At 48.0% G+C, this 12,493-nt stretch overlaps 1 protein-coding gene across 4 annotated transcripts in view; it reads left to right on the top strand.

The window, feature by feature from the left end:
* The first annotated feature begins 9,081 nt into the window (after positions 1-9,081).
* Positions 9,082-12,493, top strand: part of SREBF2 (sterol regulatory element binding transcription factor 2) — a 38,405-nt gene continuing 34,993 nt past the window's right edge. The window contains exon 1 of one of the 4 annotated variants that reach the window (XM_032787119.2): positions 9,082-9,338. In XM_032787119.2, the coding sequence (XP_032643010.1) occupies positions 9,257-9,338 (82 nt within the window). In that variant the 5' untranslated portion in view covers positions 9,082-9,256. The remainder of the gene's footprint in view (positions 9,339-12,493) is intronic. The other 3 variants (XM_032787113.2, XM_032787105.2, XM_032787107.2) reach the window with 3 other exon arrangements.

Raw genomic sequence — 12,493 nt, 5'->3', positions numbered from 1 at the left:
GGTTTCAGTGGGAGTCAGGGGCCTAACCTGCTAAGGCGCCTTTGAAAATCCCATTAGTGCCTACCACTTGCATCTTTAAGCACTAAATACATTCTAATATCTGGCCTCTTGTGGCTGCCGTGCTAGATCAGACTAGTGGTCCATCCCCTATGGCTATCCCATCTCCTGTTACGCACCCTCAGACCTCTCGTGGGGAAGACATACAACCAACAGGGCCTGCACTTACCCCTGCTCCTTGCTGGCTTCTCATGCAGTTGGGGAGAGATTTGTTGCTTGCATCTCTCCTTGTTCTCTTCTCTCTCGTACGTATACCTTTGCTCCCTCTCCCAAAGAAAAGATGGGGCTCCAGGAACCAAGGTTCAGGTATTATTTTGTACTGCAGTTGTGGACCAGCACCCCATTGTGCTAGGCATTGTACAAACAGAAGAAAAAAGATGGTCCCTACCCCAAAGATGCTTAGATGGTAAGCTAAGACAAGAGATGATGGGTACAGAGAGAGGGAGGGGAATACCAGGAAACAATAAGAATACTGATCAGCATGACGGGAGGGGTTCTCAGCTCACCAGCAGCCTGTTGGCAAGTTTTTTGTAGGCATCACAGCAAAAGAGAGTTTCCAAGAGGGAGCTGGAAGTGGACAGTGAGGTGACCTTGCAGATGTTTATGGGGCTCTGGTCCCAAGTGTGAGGGACAGCACAGGCGAGAGCAAGGATGTGAGCGTTTGAAAATGAAACAAGCGGACAATGAAGGCTGGAAGAATGGAAGCAGGAGCTGACATCTCAGTAGTGAATGAGAGGCGATAGCGAGGCTGGGGATATGCTATAAAGGTATCGTGGTGGTGCCTAGTTGCTGTAGCACTTTGGGTTATGATTGCCTCAGAGCTCACAAGTGAAATAAGACTATGCTAGATCACTATTAGCCTGATTTGTTGGAGGTGCTGAATACCCTCAACTGGCACTGATTCAATGTAATCTACTGGAGCTCAGCACCTCTGAAATCCAGGTCCTTTATGGTTGGGACCAGGCAAACAAAGCAGCTATTGGAAGTGGTGCTCTCTTCCCTGCGCTTGGTACTGATCTTGTGTCCCAGCATGGTGCTTTGGTTGTGCTGCTGGAGGCACCACCTTTTGAATGGAGACCTGAGTGCAGGGTCACTGAAGATCTGATAACAGTCTTGCAAAAGCAGGGATACAAATCCCTGGTCAAATTTCGATTTGGGATCATTTATGTTTGCTTCTCAAGCCACTCCTGCTGAGTGGGAAACAGGTGGCCAGATCCTTCAGAGCCTGGGTGCGAGGGGGATGGAGGAAGACTCTCCCATGTGAGGTGGGCCACTGCTTGCAGTCCCCTCCAGAGTATGTACTGCAGCAAAGATGCAGGATTTGATACAACAGACAGCTTCATGTGTGCCAGCCCTCTGAATGACAGCTCTTCCCACAGCCAAGCTTATGGGCAGCTAATTCTATTGCTTGCTTCTTCTACTATCATAGATGGAGATGGAAGGGGGCAGGAAGGCCTGACAGAGTATGTGCTTACCAAGAAGGTATGTAGGCTACAAACCAATGAGCAGGACCAACGGTCAGCAGTGATGGCACAGCCCCCCATTCTTGAATCTCAGCTGGCTAGTTGTGATCCTGTCAGCTATTCCACAGTTCCCGCAGTCTCCGCTGCCCATTGGAATTCTGGGTTAAGCTCCCAGTGCCTGATACAGGCAAAAACATTGTTGCGGGTGGTTTTGGGTACATGTCATCAGTCGTCTCTCCCTCCGTGAAAGCAATGGCAGACAATTGTTTTGCGCCTTTTTTCCTGGGTTACCCATGCAGATGCCATACCATGGCAAGCATGGAGCCTGCTCAGCTCACCATCACCGCTGCTGTTGTGGGCAAGTCTACTGTGGGGGCTGCTGTAATCCAACTAGCCAATGCAATCACTGACGTTCTGTTATCAAGGGTAGTGACTCTTGGAAATGTGCGGGCCTTTTTAGATTTTAGGTGCATCATATTCCTGTCCTTTGTCGCTGGTGAAGAAGTCTTGCAGCCGTACATTCCAGTCCAGTTGGTGCTGTAACACCCCATAGCACTTCTGTGGTTGATGAACGTAACAGCTCCAGGGTTCTTGCTCTTTTGCCTTGGCTGAGGTATCTTGCCCTATCCAGATCTCCAAGCATTCGACACAGAAGCACCTCCAGCAGCTGGCATTGCTACACAGCAGCTGCTCCTTGCCTTCGCAGCAGACGGTGCAGTAGGTCTGCTAACCGTCATCATCCACCACTTCCACTGCAACTCTGCTCTCCTGCTCCCCAGCGACGAGGTCGGGGGATCCGTACTGGTCCTCTTGGGTGCTGCTGGCAGCAGACGGTGCAGTAGGACTGGTAACCGTCCTCGTCGGACATGTAGCTTGGCTGGGGATTCTGGGAACGCCTTCCCTGCCCAGCTCCTAGCAACCCCAAGGGCATGGTGTACGGCTCCATTACTTCCCCTGCAACTCTGCTCTCCTGCTCCCCAGTGATGAGCTCAGGGGATCTGTTCATGAAGCCTGGACAATAGTAAGGAGCAGTTCAACTATAGGCTGAGCAAGTGCAGAATGATGGTAGAATGTGCCTTTGGACATTTAAAAGCTCGCTGGCGCTGTTGGTTAGACCTCAGCGCAACCATCATTCCCATTGTTACTGCTGCTTGCTGTGTGCTTCATAATATCTGTGAGAGTAAGAGGGAGATGTTTATGGTGGGATGGGAGGTTGTGGGAAATTGCTTGGTATCCGATTTTGAGCAGCCAGACACCAGGGTGATTAGAAGAACACAGCAAGGCGTGCTGCACATCAGAGAGGCTTTGAAAACCAGTTTCATGACTGGCCAGGCTTCAGTGTGACAGTTGTGCATGTTTCTCCTTGATGCAAACCTGCCCCCTTTGTTGATTTTAATTCCCTGTAAGCCAGTCACCCTCCCACCTTCGAAATAAAGTAACTATTGTTTTGCAACCATGCATTCTTTATTAATTAATTTTAAAAAAATGAAATAATGGACAAGGTAGCCTGGGTGGGGTGGGGGCGGAAGGAAGGAAAAGGTCACATTGCTTATTGTAGCCACACTAAAAATCAAACCGTTCGAATGACAGCCTTCTGTTGCTTGGGCCATCCTTTGGAGTGGAGTGGCTGGGTACTGAGAGCCTCCTCACCCCTGTGTTTTTGGGCATCTGGGTGAGGAGGATATGGAACTTGGGGAGGAGGGCAGGCGGTTGTACAGTGGATGCAGCAGGGGTCTGTGCTCTTATTGGCTTTCCTGCAGCTCCAACAGATGCTTCATCATGTCCGTTTGCTCCCCCATTAGCCTCAGCATTGCATCCTGCCTCCGCTCTTCGCACTCAATTCTTTCCTGGCCTCTGCCACCAAATGCCTCCATGCATTAAGCTGTGACCTATCAGTGCGGGAGGACTGCATGAGCTTGGAAAACATGTCATCGCAAGTGCGTTTTTTTCCCCCTTCTAATCTGTGATAACCTCAGGGACGGAAATGATAGGGGAAGTGTAGAAACATTCTACACTCTACAATTCTCGGGGGCCTGCATGGTCACCTGTACAACTGAGTTCGCCACACTTACCAAACAGGAAATTAAATTCAAAAGTTCCTTGGGCTTTTCCTGTGCACCTGGCTAGTGCATCGGAGTTCAAAGTGCTGTCCAGAGTGGTCACAATGGAACACTCTGGGATAGCTCCCGGAGGCCAATATCATCGATTTTCATCCGCACTACCACAAATTTCAACCCAGCAAAGTCGATTTTAGCGCTGCTCCCCTTGCCAGAAGTCGATTTTAAGAGCCCTTTAGGTGGACGGAATGGGGTTGGTTGTGTGGATGCATTCATTATAAAATTGACCTAACACTGCTAAATTCTATCTAACCCCGTAGTGTAGACCAGGCATCCGTATCTGACTTTCGACCAACATTTGCTCAGAGGATGCCATGAACAGCATTCCACAAATCATTGCACCTATTTCCTCAGCGGAATCCAATCTCTTATGTGTTGGTAACTGGTTACAAGATAGGAAACAAAGGGTAGGATAAATGGTCAGTTTTCAGAATGGGGACAGGTAAATAGTGGTGTCCCCCAGGGGTCTGTACGGGGACCAGTCCTATTCAACATATTCATAAATTATCTGGAAAAAAGGGATAAACAATGAGGTGGCAAAATTTGTAGATGCTACAAAATTACTCAAGTCCCAGGCAGACTGTGAAGAGCTACAAAAGGATCTCTCAAAACTGGGGGACGGGGCAACAAAATGGCAGGTGAAATTCAGTGTTGATAAATGCAAAGTAATGCACTTTGGAGAACATAATCCCAACTATACATATCAAATGATGGGGCCTAAGTTAGCTTTTATCACTTAAGAAAGAGATATTAGAGTCATTGTAAATAATTCTCTGAAAACATCCACTCAATGTGCAGTAAAAAGAAAATGTGCAGTGGCAGTCAAAAAAGCGAACAGAATGTTGGGAATCATTAAGGGATAGATAAAACAAAATATCATATTGCCTCTATATAAATCCATGGTACGGCCACATCTTGAGTACTGTGTGCAGATGGGATCATCCCATCTCAAAAAAAATATATTGGAATTGGAAAAGGTTCAGAAAAGGGCAACAAAAATCATTAGGGGTATGAAGTATCTGCCATATGAGGAGATATTAATAAGACTGGGACTTTTCAGCTTGGAAAAGAGATGACTAAGTGGGGATATGATAGAGGTCTATAAAATCATGACTGGTGTGGAAAAAGTAGAAAAGGAAGTGTTATTTACTCCTCCTCTTTACACAAGAACTAGGGGTCACCAAATGAAATAAATAGGCAGCAAGTTTAAAACAAACAAAAGGAAGTATTTTTTCACACAACACAGTCAACCTGTGGAACTCCTTGCCAGAAGATGTTGTGAAGGCCAAGACCATAAGAGGGTTAAAAAAAGAACTAGATAAATTCATGGATAGGTCCATCAATGGCTATTAGCCAGGATGGGCAGGGATGGTGTCCCTAGCCTCTGTTTGCCAGAAGCTGGGACTGGGCGACAGGGAATGGATCACTTGATGATTACCTGTTCATTCCCTCTAGGGCACCTGGCATTGGCCACTGTCAGAGGGCAGGATACTGGGCAGATGGACCTTTGGTCTGACCCAGTGTGGCCGTTCTTATGTTCTTTTTGCCTCCTGGGACACGATGCAGAGGAGTTGGGAAGACAGATGAGAAGGAGCAGTTGCAAATGACTGAGTAGAGGATCACTCTTTAAAAAACATTCAGCCCCTCTGTCTTAGAGGATCTCATTTTTGCATAGCTACTCATGTTACAGATTGGTTGCTCCACTCTGCAAGGGAAGGGGTTTGCCTGGTAAAATTTCTATCTCCTTGCTCTGGTCAGACATGGTCCATCTGCACTGCTGAGAATCCATGGGTAGGAATTCATTTTGGAAATGTCTCCATTCACTTGTCTTGTGCTAACACCTCATCTTGCAGGATTAAATTTCAGCTGCGTCATATACAGGGAATGGGTTGGCTGTGCCACCTGGTGGTGTGATCACCTCACATCTTATACTAAGCAGAGTTGGGTCTGGTTTGGAAAGTAGTTGGATGGGAGACCTCCCAGGAAAATCCAGGGTGCTGCAGGAAGTATTATTTGTAACTGATGGTGGTCATCTTTTAGGGTCTACACTAAATCAGTGCCCCAGAATAGTGCTAGAAGAGCAGTGTTGTGGTTGTCTTTCAGATGGCACACAAACAGAGAGGCTCTAAATTCTAATGATTATCAGAACTCTAAACAGAGCCCATGGCACCTTCCATAAAAGTAGGGGTGTCAGCCAGAACATTGGGGCTATATTTTAATTGAGAAGTTACATTCTGCGGATCAAAGGTCCCCCTGAAATTTCAATTGGATGCTATTGTCTTCATGCCTTGTCCTGAACTGTTGTGGAAAGCTGCTGTGAAATGCCTGCTCTATTTCACTTCTAATTATTGTTACTATTTTTCCATATAGTGCTATAAGCTTATGCAGCACTTTACTTCTAGATCTATGTTTTCTACTCCACAGAACTGACTCTCAGACTATGACCAACACAAGGCACAGGCATCGATTCAGGACGGGGAGGATGTGGGGATTATTAATGAGGAAAAGAGGGAGGAGAGATGGGTGGACAAAGATTTGGAGGAGGATACTTGACAGATGCCGACAGAGATAGTAGGAAAGAAGGATATAGAGCTGGGGGAGAGGGAAATGCAGAAAAAAGGAACAGTAAAGAAATAGGACTGGGAAGAGTGTAGATGGTGGGTGGGTGGCTGGGGAGTTGCTAAGGGAAAGTGAGAGCAGAGGTGTAGGTGGAGAATTACATAAGGCCTTGCATATTAACATGAGCTTGAATTGGATGTGTTGAGGCAGGAAGCCACAAGCATATGAAGGCATCGCTATGGAGCAGAAGGAGACAAAATGACATTACTAGAGGTATTTTGGACAGGTTGAAGAGGAGAAGGTTACAACAATAAGAGCAAGAACTGACCCTGGTTTTAATGGTGGGAACAGGAAGGAAAGGGTGGATTCAGGTGATAATTAAGAGGAAAAAGAAGCAGGACTTAGCGAGAGCCTAAGTGGTGAGTGTGTTCCTGTCAACATGAGGGAAAAGGCAGGTTAGAAAAGATCAGAGGCAGTGAACTGAATGTGGTTAGATTCCACAGAAAAAGGGGTCTTAGCAAAGATGATCCCGCATGAGAGCGCTGAATTAGATAGAAGAGGAGCTGTGACAGAAGGGTACAAGGGATGACTGGAGAGCCAGAAGAATGGAGTGATTAATAATACAAAGGCTGCAGTGAGCCTGGAAAGAGGTTTTTAACTATTGTGATGGGGCAAGGCCAGATGGCTACAGTAAAGTACTGAGAAACAGGTGTGTTAGCCCCAGGCTAAACAAATCCCTAGGACCATGGTAACCAAATGGAAGTTGCTCCAGGTTAATCAAGGCACCTGGAGCCAATTAAGACCTTTCTAGAAGGCAGTGGAGATAGCTACTTTAATTAGAACACCTGCAGCCAATCAGGGCAGGCTAATCAGGGCACCTGGGTTTAAAAAGGAGCTCACCCCAGTCAGGCAGGGAGGAGCCAGAGGAGAAGGAGTGCGAGTGAGGAGCTGGGAGCAAGAAGGCAAGGAGCTGAGAGTGAGAGAGTGTACTGCTGGAGGATTTAGGAGACAAGCATTATCAGACATCAGGAGGAAGATCCTGTGGTGAGGATAAAGAAGGTGTTTGGAGGAGGCCATGGGGAAGTAGCCCAGGGAGTTGTAGCTGTCATGCAGCTGTTACAGGAGGTACTATAGATAGCTGCAATCCACAGGGCTCTGGGCTGGAACCCGGAGTAGAGGGTGGGCCTGGGTTCCTCCCAACTCCTGATCAGACACAGGAGGAGTTGACCCAGACTGAGGTGAGCAAATCTGCCAAGAAGCGCAGGACCCACCAAGGTAGAGGAGGAACTTTGTCACACTATATAGAGAATGTGTGTATTTCAGGACCTATGGGAGGCTCATGGAAATGCACCATGACCTGGTGAGGCAAAGGCAGCTGCATGAAGCTGGTTTAACCTTAACCAGCTAGAGGGCCTAATGTTCTTCTTATTTTACTCTAGTGAAACCCCAATGTACTATTGCCAGCCCCAGGCATTCAAAGATCATGAGTCAGGTCCCAAAAAACATGGAGATTTATTTTTTTTTAATTCTCATGATTTTAAAGCCAATAATTAAATTTGACTTCTGGTTTCTGAGCCTTTAGGAGTACTCAGGCACAGGTGCCAGCTTCCTCATTTCCCTCAGAAGGGAAAGATCCTTGCTTTGCCCCAGGCCCGGCCTTGCCCCAAGGCTCCACCTCCTCCTCTCTAGCATCTCCTGCATACTGCTGTTTGGGAGGTGTGGGGTGGGAGGAGGAGCTGATTAGCAGGGCCACCAGTGGGTGCTGAACCCCCACTATTTTTTCCCCAAGGGTTCTCAACCTCAGAGTACCCATGGAGTCAGCACCTATGCACTCAGGTCACATTTGCAATATTTTCTCTGCTACCAGGAGGGCTAGAAATTTACTCTTTTTATACCAAAGCTGAGAGTCTCACATAATCACTTGCCTCCAGGATCTGGGGCAGTAAGTAAAACACCAAATATTAGGAGACTCATGATAAAAATTGAGAAAATTGGCAACAAGAAGACCTCTGACTTCACTAGAATTACTCTTCATTTTGGGTAGTTGTCACTGCTATATTAACTTGGGTGATTGGCACCTGACTTAGCCTAGCCCGGGCATGAGCAGCCATGCTGAAAAACCATATCCAAGCTACTGTGTCCATACTGGTGCTGCACTGTGGTAGCTCTTGCCATGAGGGCATGCTACTGGGTCAAAATTACCCTTTGTCATCAGGGCCAGCTTTAGGCCGATTCCCTGGAATTGGGCCCCGTGCCTAAGAGGGCCTCCTGCCCTAGGCACCTTTTAAATTTTTTTTATTCATCTGGCAGCAGTCCAGGTCTTCAGCAGTGGAGGGTCCTTCAGTACCGTGGAAGACCCGGAGTGAGTGAATCACCCCCCCGCTGCTGAAGTGCTGCTAAAGACCCAGACTGCTGCCGGGTATTCGAATCGGGCCCCGCAGTTATAAAGCTGGCCCTGGTTGTCATTATATTGGGGGCCTGGCTTGAGATTTCTGAATACTTCAGATTGGCAAATACATCCATGTCTCTTGCCTGCCTCGTGGTTCTCCCGTCCACCCCTTCACCTTCCCTGTCCCTTGCCATCACCACACCTGCTGCTGCTCCCTCCCCATCATCACACCCGTGGCCAACCGACTCATTCCCCTCGCTGTCACCACACCTGTCACCACTCCCGCTGCCCAACCTAAGCCGCTTCGCCCTAAGCCTTCTTAACTCGAACTGTCTCTTTAAATCCTTCTTCGGGCCAATGACTAATCAGTGTTCTCTCCCCGCCCCCTAATGAATATTCCACCTGGGAAGGGAGCACGGTTCGGCCCCGTATGTTAATTGCAGCTGCTGATCGCTGACGCGCTATCACACCACGAGCCGCCTCGCCCGCTGATTGGCCGGCGGAAACCTGGTCTCATTGACAACAAGCCGAGGAAACGCGCGGCCTTGGCTCCCGGCACGCAGGTGGGGGCGGGGCTGACCCAACATGGTGGCGGCGCTGGCGGGTGCTGGGAGCCTGGGCTGAGGCGGTGCCGGGCCGGGGGTGGGCCGGTGCCCGTGTGCGGAGCCGGGATGGAGAGCCGCGAGCTGGGCATGGAGACCATGGAGACCCTCACCGAGCTGGGGGACGAGCTCACGCTGGGGGACATCGACGGTGAGAGCGGGGAGTCCGCAGGGCAGGGAGCCCCCCGCTGTGCCCGCCCCTCTGGGGGGGTGCACGGGGGCGCCGACACAGGGGAGCCCCCCGCTGTGCCTGCCTCCTTGGGGGGTGCCTGGGCTGTGCCCGCCCCTCAGGGGGAGAGTGCCTGGGGGTACTGACATAGGGAAGCCCTGGCTACATCTGACCCTCTGGGGGAGTACCTGGAGACACTGGCATGGGGGAGCCCCAGCTGTGCCTGCCTCCATGGGGGTGCCCAGGGGCACTGACATAAGGAAGTCTGGGCTCTGCCTGTCCCTCTGGAGTGTGCCTGGGGGTGGTGCACACACTGCATAAGTCACCTGTGGAACTCATTGCTAGTGGATGTTGTGAAGGCCAAAAGTGTAAGGAGGTTTAAAAAGAACTAGATAAGTTAGTGGAGGAAAGGTCCATCAATGCTTATTAGGCAGGATGGACAGGGATGTAACCCCATGCATTCGGTGACCCTAAACCTCTGACTGCCAGAAGCTGGGACTGGATGACAGGGATGGATCACTCCATAATTGCCTTGTTCTGTATGTGTCTCTTGGTGCTCTGGTACCGGCTGCTGTCAGAAGACAGGCTACTGGTCTAGATGGATCAATGGTCTGACCCAGCATGGCATCTCTTTTGTTCTTACATGGTAGGTGCATGGGGGGGGCACTGACATATGCCTAGGCTGTGCCCACCTCACTGAGGGGATACCAGGGGGCACTACCATGTGTGTGGAGAGAGGTGCTGATGTGTGATTGGGCTGTGGTTGCTTCTAGTGGTGGCCTCAGCGTGTATGATTTCAAGTTTTGCTCACTCGCTTCTAAAGTATGTAGTGGGTGTATGGCCAGCTTATGGCCTTCCTTTCTCTGATGGTGAGAGTGATGTGTGTGGCAGCTTAAGCCTGTGTCTTCCTCCACAGGGTAGCTGGCAAGGGAATGAAATGTGTGGGGTTCACTAAGGCACATGTGGCCATTCTGTGGCCATCCACTCTGGGGTGTGTAGCATAGGTGTGATGTATATGTGGCAAACCTGTGATCCCCTGCACAGTATCTAGGGGGGCAAAATCGTTCAGTGGACTTGCAGTGTGTGTGGTAAAACTTGCTGCTTTAGATATGTCACTTTCTCTTATGATATGTGTATGATGTGAGGTTGCCCCTGTAGTCCTGGATACATGTGCCTGCCTAGACAACATTTTTGTGCCCACCTAGGAATGTCTGCCTGTTATAGATATGAGTCGTGTGGTAAAACTGTCCCCATCCCACCCCAGGCAGGCATGCAACATGTGTGTCCTATTCACTGGTCTTCCCATAATGTGCCTGCAGCATCCTGTGTGCTGCTTTGTGTAACAGCACTGAGATGGTATGGCTAGCATGGTAGCTGCACCCTAGAAACCTGCTTTCTGTTAGCATCAGGGGACTTCCTTAGGGGATAAAGATGTGCCTGCTTGCTTCCTTCCTGTATCCCTACTGACTACATTGTTGTATTATGGGTGTGTAGACTGTCTCTCAAAGCAGCATGTATACCACTCTGGCAGTTTAAGCCATTTAAGAGTTTACAATGTGGAATTCTGTCTAAAAATGTTGCTACTTTGATGTGTGGGAGCAGTCCTGTCACTTGATTAACAATCTTGTTTAACTTGTACCCATTGTGTTTTTGTTTTTTTTAATGTTTTTAGAGGGACTGACTCACTGTGGGTGGTGCTTAGATACTCTGGTGGTGAGTGTGGTATAAGAGCTTACATGGAAGATATTTAGAATAGTGCCCTTTCATTCTAGGACAGGTGCTCAGTCCCAGGTCTAGTAGGTTCCATCCCTTTTTTCTAGTTCTTGCTTTTAGCTTCTTGCCAGTACTACCCTGCAGTAATAGGGATTAAAAATATCTATCTTAGAATCAAAGAAATTAGTGATGGAAGACCTCAATGAAGTCACGTCTTCTTTCTCCCAGCACTGCCTTTGTTAATATCAAGGCTTGGCTGTTTCCAACAGCATATTCCCCAGGGCTTTTTCAAAGTCAGTTTCAAATGACTCGGGTGATTGTTTCCACTAATTGCTATGAGAGGGTATTCTACAGATCATGTACCTTACTGTTAGGAAAGTTTTCCCTTTGTTCAGTTTCATCCTGTTGCCCCTTGTTACATCTCTTTGGATCACTCTAAACATTTCCGTCTCTTCCTTACTGTTTATACTCTTCATGTTTGTAGAGAACTCAGGTGGTGGGGCAGTGCCAGAGAGGAAGAGAATCTACTTTCCAGCAACTTGGGGCAACCAAAAACTTAGCTTGAACAAACGAGCTGATTACTTACTGCTTGAAAATGAAAACTGACCTGCAGAAGACAGTGGAGATTTCCCAACCTGGCCTGCTGTTGGGCTGACTACCTTTTCTTGCTTTGCTCACCAGTTGTGCCCTTGGGTGCATGTGGCTGAGGCAGTGGGTGTCTAATGGGTGCAACACAGGCTTGAGTCAAATGTCCTTGAGTAATAACTGCAACTGATTTGCAGTGTAGCCTTGGGAAAATCAGTTGTTTCTCTCTGCTTCCCAGTCTGTAAAATGGGGATCATATTCTTACCTTACAAGATTGTGATAAGACTTAATTACAGTAATTAATGGTTGTAATGTACACTGAAGATTTAGTGTTACTCCATGTGAGTATAAATAATGTATGGTCTCCCAGAGGAGCTGCATGGGATGCAGCTTGGACCCTGAGGCAAGACACACTTTCTAATCAGTCTGCAATCGGATGTTCTGGTTGCGCTCATGATTAAGTGCCGTTCAAAGCAAAGGAGAAGCTTATCATGGAGGGAGGGAAAGGAAGCCCAGGAGCCTTTCTTCCTTCAACAAATTGTGGTTCTAGGTGTTAAGCCACTGATTTCCACAAGCTCAGTGGTTTGACTTTCTTTAAAAGTTGGCAGCAAAGGTGCTGTTTAATGTTAATTTTGTTGTATTTAATAGAAATCATTTGAATAGATTATTTAAAATCAAATTTGACATTGTCAGATTTATTTTTAAAAATAAACTTCTATTTATTTAAATAGAAAAACCAAATTCCAGACACCATCCAAGAAGGAGAGAGAACTATAATTGAAGTGTTGGAGTAGTTCTTTGCATTTGTTTAATTGGTAAAGAGCTGAGCTTCTTCACTG

Source organism: Chelonoidis abingdonii, chromosome 1 (assembly GCF_003597395.2).
Source record: "Chelonoidis abingdonii isolate Lonesome George chromosome 1, CheloAbing_2.0, whole genome shotgun sequence".
NCBI lineage: Eukaryota > Metazoa > Chordata > Testudines > Testudinidae > Chelonoidis > Chelonoidis abingdonii.
The sequence above is the reverse complement of the archived record's forward strand: the minus strand, read 5'-3'. Positions and strand labels throughout refer to the sequence as shown.